At 48.3% G+C, this 16931-nt stretch overlaps 2 protein-coding genes across 3 annotated transcripts in view; one reads left to right on the top strand and one right to left on the bottom strand.

The window, feature by feature from the left end:
• Positions 1–1450: 1450 nt before the first annotated feature.
• On the bottom strand, positions 1451–6409 carry BHLHE41 (basic helix-loop-helix family member e41). The gene is made up of 5 exons (XM_045873732.3): positions 5821–6409; positions 5621–5684; positions 5184–5291; positions 4746–4857; positions 1451–4283 (listed from the first exon to the last, which is right to left on the bottom strand). The coding sequence occupies exons 1-5, from the start codon at positions 5880–5882 to the stop codon at positions 3175–3177; spliced, it is 1455 nt and encodes a 484-aa protein (XP_045729688.1). The 5' UTR covers positions 5883–6409; the 3' UTR covers positions 1451–3174.
• Positions 6410–6436: 27 nt separating this feature from the next.
• SSPN (sarcospan) overlaps positions 6437–16931 on the top strand; it is a 113900-nt gene continuing 103405 nt past the window's right edge. The window contains exons 1-2 of one of the 2 annotated variants that reach the window (XM_045873734.3): positions 6437–6561; positions 9600–9699. The gene's annotated coding sequence lies outside the window, so the exon portion shown is untranslated. Of the gene's footprint in view, positions 6562–7600; positions 7984–9599; positions 9700–16931 lie in introns of those variants that run through there. The other variant, XM_045873735.3, reaches the window with a different exon arrangement.

The following is a 16931-nucleotide window of genomic DNA, read 5'->3' as shown; positions in this document are numbered from 1 at the left end:
TATGTATAAAAGCAGCACTAACCCACGATTCATATTTGTCTTAAGTTGAAAAATCACATATATTACAACACATTTTGGTTAAAATTTCACCGCTGTAGGTATAGGACCATCCTTAGTGAATCATTACTGGAGTCATTACTCCAGTGTTTTAATTCATGACATAATCAATTACCAAAATAACAATTTTCAGATGCCACATAGAAAATATTATTTTGCAGTTCTGTTCTCACCAACTTTATCTTATTACTATGTAAGTATATAGGCATCTGGACTAAATAACTGACCTGTAAAATCTGGCCCAACCCTAAGGTTTTTTACTTTATTATACCATATTATACAAATGCTAAAACATTTATGGTTTTCTGATTGACTTTGAATCTTTTTTGGTTGTGAAACTAATATTATTACAATATGGCATTAAAATGTAGCTCAAAATATTTAAGATACTACTTTTTCCCATTATTCTGATTTAGACAATATTTTTCTAAGTTCAGTACATTACAATGCTCAAAAATCCTACATAGTTTTCTAATGGTAACTTTTATTTCCTTTGTTCTTGTGCTTTATTTATGACGTTTCACGAATGCTGCCCAATCAAATTCAGTTTATGTGGTTGAAGATGCTGCAGTGGGAGGTAGTTTACTGACTGGGGGAGGCAGTAGATCTGGCCTTTTGTGCTGGCTCGGGGTAGCTGTTTATCTGATGTTAGGAGGATATATGATATCTCTGGGCTTCATATTATAAAATGCAGGGGGCTGGACAAACTGATCTCCGAGGTTCCTTTGGCTCCACATTCTAGGACTTGTAGTTTGGTTGCGGTAAGTCAGCAGAGGGAGCACTTTTTCTACGTCTCATAAATTTTGACTATTATTTCAACACCTTTCAAAAATCAAGGGGTTTGTGAAGAACGTTATTGAAACTAAAAATTGACAATCCTTCACATATCGGATCACAAATTTGGTTATGAATCTGAGAAAAGTCTACAACTAATTATTTCTTTTCCTTGAATTCCATGATTAAGTCCCACAAGAGAATTCTTTTTATAAAGGTTAAGGAGCTAAAAATATAAGGAGAAGTTAAGCACCCCTAAGTGGCAGTGTATTTATACTGGACCCAGTGAAGGAGAAATGCCAGACCATACAAAAGTCTATCTGGAGTCAAGATGAGAAGTGAAAAATTCATCAGTCAAAAACATTAGTAAATTTGGTCTAACATAAACAGACCACGCAAGTGATTGGTAGGGTTTTCTTTTGCATTTTTCATTGAGATACATTGGAAACAAGTAGGTAGACACGGCCAGAGCTTGGAGGCTTGTAAGAAACTGGAAACGTGTGATATCAAGCCAATGACAAAGTACATCTGAGAACGTTAATAACTTTCATCCCTAAGTTCATAGATACCTTAAAACTAATTGAGCATTATGTCTTTTTAATTAGTAGACAATCTCATATCGTATATTAAAGTTTTTATTCCTTAGTAAGAATTTTAAAATCACAAAATAGTGTGGCAATATTTAGGTAATAGAATTTATGGAGGGCTGAAAATACTAGAATATAAAGATAATTTCTCATTTATCTTCACATACTAAAGTTTTCTAAACCAGCTGGTTTCTTGCAGACGGTATTTATTTATTTTTTTAATAATTTAAGACAGCATAAGCTTGTACCAAGCATAAGCATTGTAACAAAAGTGCAACTTTTCAGCAAATCCTCCCCAAAAGATATTTTAACTCAAAATATCATTAGCACATAGTCTCTCCCTACAAAAATAGCATGTCAGACATCATTAATCGGATGTATTAACAACTATGTACATAAGAGCCACCTTGTAGGCTACGATTTAACGTTGTTTAAACACAGCGTTTGAGGCAAACAAAGCAACAGCAGCGGCAAATGCACCAAACTGACTAAAAGACCCAGATATTTTCTTCGCTTATAGTCAGACTGTTGTGTCTCACCCCTTACATAACATTCAAGTGAGATTTCTCACAGTGCTACCTTGGCAACAAACTAAAAATATCTAGACAAGGTCTTGGTTTAAGCCTTATTAAAAAAGCTTTCTTTGTGATTATCTGGTATCTGGTTTGGTCTCCAGAAAATACATAGACTTGGAGATAGGAAGGCCTCACAGGGCTTCATTCCACATCTTTAGAGCTTTTCCAATCAAAACTGACCAGTTTAATGCTTTCCTCCCCTTTTGTTATTTAACAGAATATAGGATAAATCATTTTGGATTTGTTTTCTTTGTTTTTAAGTTCAGTGCACATTCCTTTTTTACAGCAAGGTTATAAAAATTTAGGAATATGGTGAATTAAATAATGACAAGGTGGGAATAGATGTACTATATATATATATATATATATATATATATAGTACTATATATACGAATGAAATTAAGACACGTCAATTGATTCACGGTCAATTTCTCCATAAAGTGCTAGTAAGTGTACCAAGAATGATTCTGGCCTTCCTCATCCATCTCCTTCCCTGACTCAGTTCTGACAACGGCCCAACTCCGAGTCTCTTTAAACAAGAGCAAGTTACTAAGGGATACCATTCAAACCACTTCAGAATAGGTTGCAACGTAAGTGACTGCATTTTCACTTCTTCCTCTTTGAAAAATATACGCCTTTAAAAAAAGCTGAACATTATAAAATACTGAAGAGTAAATTCAATTCTAAAAGATCCTCTTACTGGTTGTGGAAAGCCTCCTGAAGCCGGTGGGACAGCTCTGCGAAAGGCAGATAATAACTACCTGCTGGCTGTTGGAGGTCAACTCCTCCGCCACCTTTCCCCTACCTTGGTTCAATCAGCGCACCCACAGAGCAGACCCTTCTTCCTCCAGAATTAGGTTCTGTATTTTAAAAGATAATGGAACATGGCCTAAAGGAAGGCAAAACTTATTTGGGCGAATTCTTTAAAGAAGAAAGTATCAATATCGCAGAGGTTCTTTTAGAGCTGGTGGGGGAAGAAAGGGACGTTAGTGTGCGGAGGGTGGGGTGGTGAGGGATGAGCAAAACAGGAACTCCAAATGTACACGAAACACCTGTGTTGTTTTAAAAGCCTGTCGTGCATCTATTACACTTCCTCCCTTAAAAACGTTAAGGGTGTTTCAACTTATTAATATTATCATTCCGCGTGAACCCTCGTCCTGTCTAAGAAAGGGGGCGAAGATTCAGTGGGTTTCCTTTCCTGGCTGCGAGGGATCTTCCTGAGCGGTGCTCTCCGGGTTCCCGGGCTCGCGGGCGCCGGCGAAGGACAGGTGGGTGCGGCCGTGCGGGTGCGGGGGGTGCAGCGCCCCAGGGGGCGCCACCTCGTGCGGCAAGAGGGTCGCGGCGGCGGCGCTGGCCTTCTCGGGAGGGGGCGACAACACCGAGGACAGGCAGGGGAAGGCAGCGGCGGCGGCGGCGGCGGCGGCGGCTGCGGCGGCGGCCGCCGGCGCGGGGATGCCGGGGTACAGCAGTGGGAACGGGGCGGCGGCCGCCGCCGGGTACAGGTACTTCTCCAGGCCGCTCTTGTCCAGGAAGGGCTGCACGTAGGCGGCGGCCGCCGAAGGCGAGAGGAAGTAGAAGGGCAGGCAGAAGGGGGCCGCGGCGGCGGCGGCGGCGGCGGGCTGCGCGAAGGGCGCGCCCCCGCCTCCGCCGAACGCCACCAGCGAGCTGAGCAGGGCCGCGTCGGGTCTCAGCAGCGCTGCCGCGGCGGCCGGGTCCGGCCCCAGGAGCGCGGCCGCCGCCGCCGCCGCGCCGCCCCCCAGGCCGCTGCCGCCGGCGCGGGAATCCAGCTTCATCCTCTTGGGCGCCGGCGAGTCCTCCCCGGGGGGCTCCTGCTTGATGGTGACGCGGCCCGCCCCGGAGCCTTTGCCCTTCTCGCGGTCCGGCCTCGCCTCGGCCTCGCCGCCGTAGCCGCTGTCGGTGTCCGTGTCGTTCTCGGCGGCGAGCTCGGCGCTGGGCTGAGTCCGCTGGATGACCGGCACGCAGTGGGCGAGGGGCTCAAGCTTCTGCCCGGCGCGCTCCAGGCAGGGGGCGGCCGCGGACCCTGGGGCGGCGGCCGAGGGCGCGCCGGTGCCTTTGCTCAGAGGGACCTGTTGAGTCAACAGCTGGGGGGTGGGCAAGAACTGGGTGGCCACGGCGTGCAAGTGGTTGATCAGCTGGACACACCGCTGCTCTCTGGGCGTCCAGCTCTCAAACCGGGAGAGGTATTGCAAGACTTCTTTGGCGCATGTTTGAAATCCCGAGTGGAACGCATCCAAGTCGGACTGAATGGGCGATTTCAGAGATCGCTCCCCTAGGATGAGGAAGGGGGTGGGGGTGGGGGCAGAGGAATGGAGGCAAGAAGAAAAATACCGACGTTAAAACATCTGCTTATCACGTGGGCCCTACATTGACTAAAGTGATCTCGGTTTTTCCTCTGTATTCGGGTGATATAATCCACCGGTTGCCGGGGTAGGGGGGTGGGGGGTGGTGGCGGGGGTGGGGAGCAAGGGGGCGCCCTATTCCCAGCTGAAAAACCAAAGTGGAGAGCGCAACCGCGACTTTAAAGAAAAATCTGATTCCTCTGAGCTGCTGAAAGCCTCTGGGATGCTTCGGGAAATGGGCACTTTCCAATGAAGGGAAAGTATAAGCAATTTAACAAATGAGAGTGAGCCCGTGGGCCCAAGGAAGGGGGTGGGGGCAGAGTCCTAAACACTGCCCCTCTGTGGGCTGCCCAGCTTCATCAGGGTGGGTTGGCCTCCCTGAACTGACTTACCATTCTGTAAAGCAATTATCTTCTGATGCTGCTGCTCGGTTAAGGCTGTTAAAGCTTTTAAATGTTTCAAAGTTAATTCCAAGACTACCGCTTTCTCCAGATGCCCCAGAGTCTGCAGTGGTGCAAAAGAGAAGGGGGCACTTGGTTACTCAAAAACACACATTTGGCTTGATTGGCTCTCCACTCAGCACAGCAACTTAAGCAAACATTCTGAAAGAAGTGCTATTCCTATACTTCTTGAGCTTTCCAGAAGACGGGTTATACATGATTTCTTGCCTTCAGTTGTGAGCACCTACTCTTGAGTTTGTGGGAAACTCTACACTACAGCACAAGTTGTAAGGCATATGATATTTACATTTATTCTTATATCTCTGGGAGTAGTACCAAGCTATTAACACGCCCTTGGAGAGCAGCAAAGAATGAAAATGTGCATCTTACTGTTAACTTCAGATGTTCAGGCAGTAAATCTTTCAGCTGAGCAATGCATTCATTAATTCGATCTCTTCTTTTCTTTTCTATTAATCTGTGCGGTAATTTGTAGGTATCCTTAATATACGACAATCATGGAAGAAAGAAAACAATAAGCTACACTTTATTGGATAAATCAATAACCCCCCCCCCCTCAGAAAACCCCCCCATATTATGTGATAAACTATGCCCAAGAAACCTTTTCCTCTGGACTGTTCTGAAATGCAATTTGAATTCAGGTGTGATGTTTAATCTCCCCCTGAGAGTATCCAGCAAACCGCTTAAAATTCACAGTTGGGGAAGCTCAAGGGCTGGAATATATTTGCGGGCAGAGCTTCGCTGTGAAATCAATGACCCTAATTAACTATCCAGGCAGGTTATGGGGAACATCGGAAACTTACACTTACCTTGCTATCGTCTCGCTTCATGCTCCTTTTGGGCTTACACATATACAAAGAGGAATAGTCCAGTCTGCAAAACAGAAATCAGCATCAGGCACCCATTCGGGGAGGGGCACTGCCCTTGCCCGCTCCATACCACTTTCTGGAGAAGAAAAAAAATCACTCTGAAGCCTAGACAGATATTCGCAAGGGTGCGTGCACCTTACCCTATAAAATCTCTATGTTCCAGTAACTGTCTCTCTTGCAAATGAGGAATTCCTTCGTCCATGTTCAACCGCTGTCCGTTTCCTCTGTTTCGATTTTTGGGGTTCTGTTCTATAATCTGTGGGACGATAGCTTTGGGAGATCTTGGGGGGATCTGTGCGTCTCCAGTCTCTCTCTCTCTCTCCCTTCTTCAGTGCAGTGTTGAAAGTGTGAAGCAGTTGGTTCCCCCCCTCCCACCGCGCTCGCTCTCTCGCACACACGCACACACACGCACGCACACTCGCGCCGGCCCCACTGCGCTGGTAGTTTGCTCTCACTCCGGGCAGTGTTTGGCCACAGGGCACGCGCGTCGCCGGCCAGACCAGCACCCAGCTCACGTGCGGAACGTACCATCCGCGGTCCAGCCCGGAGGGGGGCGGGGGAGGAGGGGCCGGGCCAGGAGGGGGTGTCGGGAGCAGGCTGTGAGGGAAGGCGAAAGGCAGGAGGGGGCGGGGACACCTGATCAGGGCCACCGGAAAGGAAAAACAACTTCGGCCAAGCTATTCATCTTCCCAAAGGCGTTGCAGTCCGCTGGGGGAGGGGGAGGAGGCGCCGGGGGTGCGGGGCAGCCCGGGCTTCCTCGGCTCGGAAATGCTACTCCCTCAGTTCGTCCGTCATTACGGTGCAGGAACGTGAACGTGGCTTTTTGCTTCGCCACCGACTGCACTGGTGGTTTGGACCAGAGAAAGGAAAGAGAATTCACGGTGGGTAAACTTCAGTCCCGAAGGAACATGTGGAGACTTGTTTGCTCATCGCTCAGTGGCCTGGGGGGACCCCTTGGCCCCGGTTGGAGGTTGCCCCTTAATGGGGCAACTTGAAATCCGCTCCCTGAAGGATTTAAAATAAATGAAAATGTAGTCACTGGGTCAGAATGTCGCAATCCAAGTGTCTTTCGGCGACACGGTGTCCCTGAGCCACCCAAACTTCCCGCAGCAGCCGGAATTGCGGTGCCACTAATCACAGAAACAGATGACGACGATTGGGGCCTCTGGTGCTCCCAGAGGAACGCGGCGGGAGGGAGGGGGGAGGAGAGGTGGCACAAGAGGGGCTACCGCGGAAAAGCAATGCAGCATTATCGCTCGCCAGCTAAACTCCGTCGCCCCTCATCGCCTCGGGTGCTGCTGCGTGGTTCTCCCCCCCCACCAAGCCCCCCGCCCCCCGCGGCGTGATAAGCGACGCCGGGAGTGTGCAGAGCCCACGTTTACTACCGCTGGCACCTCCAAAGCCTCCCTCCTTAATCCTGTCTCAAACGGGTACCAGCACAGGGCCAGCAACGTGATCCGACCTGCCGCTGCTGCCACATCACTGCGCGGGGAACCCGTGCGCGCGCGCGCTCGCCCTGTAGCAGCGGCGCTCGGCGCGGGGAAGCGCAAGCCAGCACGAGCCGGGTTATCTTTCCCCAGAGCCATCCCGGGAGCATGACTCACTGCTAGCGAGAGTTACCAAGAGGTGCCCAGAGATGCGCACTGCCCACGCCGCCCGACGCAGCGGGCGACCAGGGGCCTTGGAGGCCGGGGGGGGGGGGTAGGTGGGTGGGTGGGGAATCTCGTCCTGCGGGACTCCCAGGGCTCCCGCCCCGCTGCTGCCGCCACTCGGCTCTGCTGGGGGAGGAAAGGAGAGAATATATGTTGATTTCTCTTATATAAGTAGATAGATATAAAAATCAAAGGTTTTTCCTTCCTGCAGCAAGAGTAAGGTTCAATTCTCCTGGGTTATCCCCGAAACCTTCCTTACTGCCAGCGGCGCGTGAACCAAGGGGAGAAGTACGCCGAAGGAACACGCACAGGGGCGCAGCAGGGACTGGGGCCGTCGCTACGTGTCCCCCCCACCCCCACCCCGGCCCGCCCCGCACAGCGCGGGTTCCGGGGACGGATCTGGGTCGCGGGAAGCGGCGGCTGGGAGGAGGTCACGTGTCTGCGGGAGTCGCGTCTCCTCCCAGCCTCCAGGAGCCGCCCGGGCCGCGGCCACGGCGCGCGCTGCTGCAGTCTCCCGAGTCCTGGGCGGAGACGCGCCGCGTCTGGCTTCGTGACTCCCGCGGCGGCGGCGGCGGCGGCGGCCCAGGCTCACCCCGGCAAGAGGAGACGCTCGCGGTCCGTCCACTTCGTCTCGGGAGAGGGCCCTTGAAGGTCTCTCGACTTCCTCAAATACGGGGACGTAGTTTGCACCAAACAGGCCGTTTAAGGAGAATACTTAGAAGAAGTAATTTTTAAATACTGATTTGATTTTAAACCTCTATTCAACCTCTCTCTTGTTTCCAAGTCATTGAGTGGTTATTTCTCTTTAGTGGGGAGGGCACTTTGATGCCCTACAAGTGGCATATGCCTGCAGTACTCTCTGCTTCTTCTAAATTGACCCGAAAGAGGGGGAGGAGGAGGATGCCTTTAAGGTGAAACCTCCCCTTATAGGTTTGTGAATGTTCGAAGTAGGACGAGGGTATAAGTGTTTGCTCCACAGCTAAATGTTCCCTTGAAAAGGATAGATAGACTACTTAGTGAAAAGAAGAAGGTCTGGGTCACTTCATCTTGGTCTTGTCGGTAGAGCAGACAAGACACAAGGCAGACAGCTGACTAGGGCCAGCCTTAGGGCCTAATTCTGGGGCCAACTCTAAAGCAGTTTAGAAGAGGAGGAAAAGGGAAAGAAGACTAGTGGATCATGGGTGTGTTAATGTTGGATGTACACTTCTCATCATTGGAAGATGGAGAGGCCTGTGGCTGCAAATGAAGCCTTTTGTGTTATTACTTGGATCTCCTCATCCTATCCCAAGCTTCCCTACCATGCCGACATTTTTGTTTTCTCTTCCAGTCCTTTCTCTTTCTGAGGCCCAGCCCAAACTGCGGATGGAGTCCTTTCTAATTTTTTGGTTTCCTTTGTGATTCTCCGTCCTCCTTTTCTTCTTTCCTTTCCATGCCCATCTTTTTACTAGTTTTTCTTTTTCTTTTCTTCTTTTCCCTTATGTTTTCCTCTTTCTACCTTTTCCCCATGAAAGGTCTGCTTTTGTTCTTCCTCTTTCGTTTTTACTTTTATCCTTCTTTGTTTTTTGTCTTTTTTCTTTCATTGTTCACCTGGGTAACTCTTCTTGCTTATCCACTTCCTTTAAAACCCGAGTCCTACTCCTTTTCTCAAACTCTTGCCTTCTGGAATATCGGGCATAGTTTAATGCTTTCTAATGTCCTTTTGCTGCAAGGAGGGTATGACAATAGCTAACATATAGCATTTGCAATTAGAGAACCAGAAAACCACTTTAGGGACCTTTTTGGTATGAACTCATTAATCTTTTCCACAACCTTATAAGGTAGATCCTATTATTGCCTCCATTCTACAGATGACAAAGTAGGTATGTTGGGAGATAGAAATAAATGTGCCTATGCTCCCAGAGCCAGGATTTAAGCACAGACAGTGAGCTCCAGAGTCTGTGCTCTTAACTATTAATACCCCTTGGTGGTGGGGTAATAGGGCCAAGGTCTGAATGTTAAGTAGCTGTGTTTTAAAAACACAGGTGTTTTAAGCAATTTACCAGTGTCAGTGTGCACATTTGTTGTAGTGTGTATGTGTGTGTGGGGGGGGGCATTGTTGGAAGAGAGGTGGGAAAGGGAGAGATGTTAGCATTGGAATAGATGGCAGAGAAAGAAAGTATGAAAGAAAGAATGGGGGCAGTCTTTTGTCAGTGATTGCATTGGCATCTAGCTCCAAATTTATTGATTTAAACCCAAATCTCCTAATTAATTGTTATAATTTCATACAGATGGACACATGGAAGTACAGTGTAGAAAAGGCTAACGTTGACCAGCTGTTCACCATTTCCACTGAGCAAACCAAGCCGAACTCTAATGTGAAGACTTCAGGTTAGTAATAGCAAAAGTTCACCTGTGGTGAGGTTAGAAAGGGGAAAAAAAACTCCCCTGTCTAACAAAGGAACAGAAGACTAGAATGCACTCTTTGGGTATGTTTAAAAATAGGTTGAGTCTTATCTTTTTAGGAAGGTTTAATGCTGTCCTGCTGAAAGCGAAGGAGATACAACATGAGCTTGAAACCCCTTTGAGGCTATAATTAGAGAATTTTGTGATGGCTTGCTTTCAATTAAAGATACCCATCTTTCTCCTTTTAATAGGCGAGGGGGAAACTGCTTCCATTGCTTTTCTTTGGTTAAGTAGGGAAATCACTACCTATAGAGACGCTAATGAAAGGGAACACTTATCCCAGTTGCCACCCCCTTCCCCCACCCCCACGTAAGTATTCTGAGCGCTACGCTCATTATATTCACCTTGTGACTTTGGAAGGTCTTATCTTGTTTGCTTGCAAAGTCTTGGATTTCCAGCAGAAACTGAACTCTCCTGAGAGGATTAAAGTTTCCATAAAGAAGAGAGGTTTTCTGCCTCTAGGGTTCTGCAAGCCATACCACTCTCCCGGGAGGTGACTAGGGTGTTTTGGGATTCCCAGTCCGATTCAAACTAAGTGCCCATCTCTAATAGCCTTAAAGACCCCAGAGCTGCCCGAGGGTGTGAATCTTCTTGCCCGTACTGCTGTGAAAATACCCTGTTAGAGGGCAGATGTCTTTCTTAATCACCTCTGTTTTGGGTGGTGGACAGAAAATTTACAGTTACTCTACATCGTTTTACATCAAAAAGGGAAAGGGATCCCATGAAGCAGAGTTCATAAAAATCTGAAGTAAAAAGTTTACGGTTAATGCTAAAATGAAGGCGGCGGGGGTCGGGGGGTGGGGTGGGGTTGGAGGTAGAGTGGGATGATAGATTAGGGGTAAATTAAAACTTCCCCTGGAGTCCTTTCTCGGGGCATGCACGCTGCTTTCAGCAGAGAAACGTTAGTGTTGTCAGGCATAACACAGAAAGAAGGCCACCCGATGCAAGGATCTTAGAAGGGAGGGAAGCCCCAGTGCTACTCTCCAGAAGCCAAATATAACTTCTCAATATTGATAATGCTATTTTGTGAAGGTACCAGATTTAAAATCCCAGAATAGAAGGTTGGGTTTTGGAGTTCCATACTCAGCAAATTAGCAGGAACAACACAAGTGTCTCTGTTTAATTTGTAAAAGAACTGAAGTCTTTCTGTAGACTACCAATTAATGTGTCTGTGGTTGTAAACATACAAATGAATCACGTTTTATATTTATGTTAACACTGCTCGAGACGTTTATGCACTTACTTGTCTTTACATAGCACCAAGGAGCAGGTAAGAGGAAGTAGAGGAAATGAATTTTATCACTGCTGAAACCTTTGTGTTTTTGTATTTATGTGATTATCACAAACACTCATGCAGGTTATCCTGAATTTAATATATGCTTCAAATTCCTAGAGTGATCACATACAAAAGACAACTAGGACAGAGACAACTATAAGGGGGATCTCCCTGGCTCTCCTCTCCTTAAGTATCTGCCTGGTCTCTCTGGGTGCCCATGTGCTTAAAATTCTGATTGAACCCAGAAAAGTAGAGTGTGGAGCACGTGAAAGCCCATAAGGATTTCCACAAAGTGATCCCTACCTCTCTCTGGATTCTCCTGGACTAGCTGGATAGTGGAATCCAGAGAAGCTGCATTAAGATGGGGTCTTTGGACTCCTTTTTCCCCCCTTGTTACTGCTGATGAAGATCTGTAGAAAGTTTTCAAAGAGATACATGTTTATGCATTGTGAAACACAACTAGGAATAAGAAGTACTAGACAACCATTTATCTCACCTGCCCGTTATAGGCATGGTCCTTGGATAGTGATTTCAGATGGTGTCGGCCCAGGGCAGAGAGCCATCTGCTAACAGAGTCTGGTACTTTATAAAGGCAACAAAAAGATTAGCTAAGGAGGATTTAATCTACACTTAGAACTATTGGTAAAATTTATTCGACAGCTAACTTAAAGCAAGAATTCGTATCTAATTATCCAAAAAAGTAATATGGTTCTGATATTAACTTATAATCCTCATTGACAAGGAAACTGATGGAAATCTAGGCTAGATGTATCAGTTAAGAGCAGTGTCTGAGCTTTTCTTATAATTTCCACCCAATAACTTTTCTTATAATTTTCACCCAATAACTTCTGCTTATATCTATGTAGAAGTACAGTTTTCTAGTTGAGGTTCTCCAATAATGTAGGGGTTCTTTTAGTACAAAGGGAGCAGAGAATGGATATTGGGTTGGCACTAGCCATCTCTGTGGTGGTCTGACTAAAGGAAATGGCTTGTTCAGGTCCTCTTCTTTTTTGCATCAGTGGGTCTTCTTTCTCTTCTATGCCATATGTGTTGGCAGTGTCCCTTTATTGTTTGAGGGTATTTAATACCAATTTCAGAAAATTTTCAGTCTTTCCATCTGCAATTGCCCAAACTTAACTAGCTCCTTAAGCACAAGCTCCTTAACATCTGTATTCTTAAGTGCTAATAATTACAGAAATCTGCTTAGGGAGGGAATTTAACAGGGTTTGCTCTTCTTCCCGTAGAACGCAAACTGCAGCTGCATGTTTTCTGGGAAATGATTGTCTTCTTTTTATGTAGCGGCATCTGTCCTCTGGTTGTTCTGTCTGCATAGCTCTGCCTTCTGCCCCTGGCATTTGGGTTGAAGAAAGCAACTCCCCGCAGAAATGCGCTCTCCGATAGTGTCCACCTGCTTGTAGCTAGGACTTTGCTCTTCATCTACTTTGAGCCACACAGGAGGAGGCCACAACGGCCTCAGGGTCAGAAGATCAGCAGAGCTTTGTGATTGACTTGGGTTCTTAAGTAGATGAAGGAGGAGAGGAGAGGGAGGTGAGTGCAGTGGAAGGGGAGGCGAGGGGCCAGTCTCTGAGGCTGGAATGGAGAAGTGAACCCTGTAAGAGAAGGCATCTCTGGGGCATGTTAGTGTGCACAGGTATTCAGGCAGTTGTCCTACAGACCTTATTTAGTTCTCTCAACTCTTGGATCTAGGCACCATCAACTCCACTTTGTAGATGGAAAAACTCAAGTTTAGAGACTTTAGGTAACTTGTCATTGCCATGTAGTAAATAGCGAAGCCAGGCAACAGGGAACCTAAGGTATGCTGCTGGGTGTTGTCACTACCTGGAGTCTAGGATTCAAACAGGCATCTTCTCCTCTCAACCCTGGAGGGAATCCACCCCCCACCCAGCCCAGCCTTCTACCTTCCTTGGTGAAGCCCCTCTAGGTCATGGGAGCCACCGCCGGAGGCTGGTTAGAGTAGTTGAGAGATGAGGAGGATGGAGGGATGAGGCATTCTTGAGCCTGTGTGGTGGGGTCCTGACATGTGAGTTGGAATTCTGGGTGGATCCCCCCACAGACATGTGGGTGAGAATTGTGGTTAGTCCACTGGAATATCTATCGTGCTGAGAGAGGCTGTGAGCTGGGATGGGCATTAGGGATTCAGTGTCGAACCTCGTCTTCAGTGACCTTACGATCTAATAGATCACACTTTGTTAAAGGGGAGAGATCACTGAAGAAACCCGAGTAGTTATCCTAAAGCCTCTGCATGTTCCAAAGGCAGTACTCAGGAACCTCCGCTTTGGTGCAGGTGAGATGCACTTACAGCTGTGCTTCTCTACTAATGCACTTTATAAATCATTCCAGAAAGTATAGTCAGTGACCTCAGCTTATGGGTAAGCCTTGTTCTCCTGTAATCAAAACATTCCTGGATGGAGAGAAGGGCGAGGCGAATGCTGTCTGCCCTGCTCCCGTACGCTGTCTAGACCATCATTACCCTCCCCCAGTTTGGCCTGCCTCCCTGATACTGGTGGGAATGCCTCTTCAACAGCATCCTCTGCAAGTATATACAGCTTCACATTATATGCTCTTGATCTGCTGTCTGTGATTCTGTCAGCTCCTATGACACGTATTGTGACCTTCTCCCCGTGTGGCTTAGGGTTTGAACTTTCTCTCTTTGGTAATTGAATCTAAACTTCATCCTGTGGATGAACATTTGGTTTTCCTCCTTGGTGCTCCACACCCTCTGGTGTCTCTGGTAAGAAGCTTCTGCTCCATCCCAGGCGCTCACCCCTCACCCCTGACCCCAGTTAGCTTGCTCATTGCCCCAGGTTGAAATTTGGACACAGCTTGGTTTAACTAAGTTCGTCTGCTCCAGAGCAGGCTAGAGCAGTTTTGGAAAAGATGATAACTCATTACAGTGGCTCATAACCTCCAGGGTATAGATTTTCACATCCTGCAAAAGGGCACATCTCTCCACCATCATCCTGTCAGCTTCCTTAGTTCATTTCTTGGCCTCGGCTCTCTAATCTGGAAGGGGGCCAGGCCAGGCTGGCTGTTTGGGGCGGCCCGACGTCTGCATCCCTTTCAGCTCTATGGACCAGATGGCAAGTTTAGCAGGACTGCCTGAGCTTAGAAAAAGAAACTTAGTGGTCATTTTTGATCCCTCCATCTCTCTCACTCCCCCCATTTAATTAATAACGATGTCCTATAGATTCCACTTCTTAAATACACATTGAATCCATCCTCCCCCCCCCGCCCCCCTCCGTCCTCAGTGCCTACACTCTAGACCAAGCCCCACCTAATCTCACACCCAAATACTGCGAGAACTTAACTGCCTAGCAGCTAGGGTTTAGTAAGGGAAACGGAAACCACTTTAGATATCTCAGGCAGGAGGGACTTAACAGAGGGATTAGAAGCGGGCATAACCTTTGGATACAAAAGCTGGGGTAATCAAGACTGCGGAAAAACTGCTGCTGACCTCCGAGAAACGTTGACAGTCAGAAGCTTCAGGGAACGCTGGATGCCATCGAGCTCAGCTGCCTGCCTTGCCGAAGAGGCTGACTTGCAGGAGCTTCCCTGGAAGCCTTTGTAAACCTCACATCCACACCCAGCTGCCACTGAAGGCGTATGGTGTGTCTTTTCCACTTCCCACATCATGCACAGGGGCTTCTTATGGGCACAGTCTAAGCTGGAACCCTGTGGGTGAGGGCCAGGGGCAAACGTCCTTCCCAAGTTGCTGACCTGGGACAAGAGCCGGGGGGTAGAAGGCGGCAGGGCTGGTGTTGACAGCTGGCACCTCACACTCCATACCCACTGTGTACGCCCGCCTTCTCCCTCCACCACACCTAATTCACTCCTAGGTGAGGAGCAGAGCCATCTTTCTGTGCATGTCATTCCCTTGACCAAAACCCTTTGTTTCCCATTCCCCTGAGGCTAAATAAAAAAAACTCTTCCGTGGCCCCAGAGACAGGCCCCCGCCTGTATCTTCAGTCTCACCTCTCATTTTTCTTTCTTTCTATAACCCAACATACCAGCCTTCTTTCAGTTTTTCTTTTTTCAGCATACTCCACTCTTTCAGGCCCTTCCCTTATGCTGTTCCAGCTGATTGGAATGCTTTTCTCCCCACTTCTCCAACCCCATTCAACCCCCTTCCACCTGCTAATCCTTCAAATGCCATCAGAAGTATCACTTTCCCCAGGAAGCTTTCTCTGAGTTCCTAGAGCAGATTTGTCTCCTTCTGTGAGCTCCTCTGTACTTTATCCTTCTCTTTTATAACATTTATATTGTTGGAAAGACTCGTAAGACTTTCCAATATCTGCATCCCCCACGAGTTTGTGAGCCCCCCGGGGACAGGCACCTGAGTTGTTGACCGCAGTGTCTCCATTGCCCAGGACAGCACAAAGCTCAGAGCAGACGCTCAACTGTTTCTTGAATGACTCCTGCAGGTGTGCCACCAAATCATCTTTGAACTGAAGGCTTGTTCCAGAAAAGGCTTGCAGGACAAGTCATAACCCAGCCACAGAGCATTTGAGGAGTCCTCAGGCCTGCTAGAGGTGGGGATCGAATGTTGGCTCCTGCCGTCCCTTCCCCCCACTAGGACTTTCCTATATTAATGTGGCTCTTATGGGCAGCGCCCCGAGTGGACCCTCACTCCACTCGGGGCACTGTGAATTTCTTGGCCTTACTAGGCATGCAAAGACTAGGAAGTAGACAACATGAGGGATCATAAAGTGCTCCTGATGTAGCAGGAGGCCCAGGAGCCCGGCAGGGTCTCTAGTGGAGTGGCGGGCAGTTCTGTTGGGGGCAGCCCTCTGGAACTGCTGTTGGTCACTGTGCCAGGGTGGACATGTTCTGTGCCCAGCCGGCAGTGAACTCTGCCAGTGGGCTCCCTAATGGCCGTGGTACGCTGGCGTTTCTCACTCTCAGAATTGTACTGCCTCTCCCAGCGCGCATTAGCAGGGCGGAGAGACTGCGGGGGCTGGAGCCGCACCAGCTGAATTCCACAGGTGCTCCATAGACCATGCATGGGTGAGGTGACATCCAGGGCATGGCCCTCCGAGGCCAGAAGTGGGGAGGGGATGCAGAGTTCGGCGTGACAAGCCGTATTTACAGGGTCTAGCCGAGCTGAGTGGATCACAGGAGGGGGTCCTGGGACAGTGCCAAAGAGCTTGGTTACCAGGAGTGCAGAAAGAAACAAGCCCTGTGCCAGGATGTAGGAGTCAAGCCTCAGACTGTGGAACAAAGTAGGAGGGTTGAGAGCCAGTGAAGCCAATCTATCAGAATGCCAGACTGGTAGTCACAGAGGAGACAAGGAGTGAGAGGTCAGGAGAGACAAAAGAGAGCTGGAGCAAGAAGGGGTTGCAGGGCGGCGGGGCGGGGGGTGGGGGGGCGGGGAGGCAGACACCAGGTTGGGATGAGAGCCTGCTGAGGTGGGGGGACTTTCTCTTTGGGTTGGTCAGTCATGCCACCGATGGGCTGGAAACATGGGCAAGACTACTTCGACCCTCATCCACAAACCAACTTTGCATGTACTCTTGGCACTTAATACTTGCAAAAACAGAGGTCCCATTCTTCTACTCATGTATTCAGACAGGCAGTGTTGATTTTCCTGATCATGGGGTTGCAAAATCAGACTGCACTCACGGAACATAGCTCTGGTGATAGCAAGCCATCAGGAGGCCTGGGTCTGATCCACACCTGCTCAGCCATCCTGCATTGCCAGGGGTGACCCAGCAGATAAAATTCTGAGTCTGTTGTGATTTTGGATAGCTATGCTAATGATTTTTCTGGAACCTATGTTTTTTATTATATTTTTGAAATTCTGCTTTAGATGTACTGAAGGTCGTGAAATAGACACATCTCATGTTTCTGTCACCTCTCATTT

Source organism: Mirounga angustirostris, unplaced genomic scaffold (genome assembly GCF_029215605.1).
Source record: "Mirounga angustirostris isolate CCGP_5_RB_7025 unplaced genomic scaffold, mMirAng1.0.hap1 SCAF_5, whole genome shotgun sequence".
Classification (NCBI taxonomy): Eukaryota; Metazoa; Chordata; class Mammalia; order Carnivora; family Phocidae; genus Mirounga; species Mirounga angustirostris.
This window is presented reverse-complemented; position numbering and strand designations above follow the sequence as displayed.

Coding starts and splice junctions, on each gene's coding strand:
- BHLHE41 (XM_045873732.3), bottom strand. CDS start 5,882: ATGGACGAAGGAATTCCTCATTTGCAAGAGAGACAGTTACTGGAACAT. Junction 5,685..5,820: donor GAACATAGAGATTTTATAGG/GTAAGGTGCACG, acceptor TCTGTTTTGCAG/ACTGGACTATTCCTCTTTGT. Junction 4,858..5,183: donor CTGAACATCTGAAGTTAACA/GTAAGATGCACA, acceptor GCACCACTGCAG/ACTCTGGGGCATCTGGAGAA.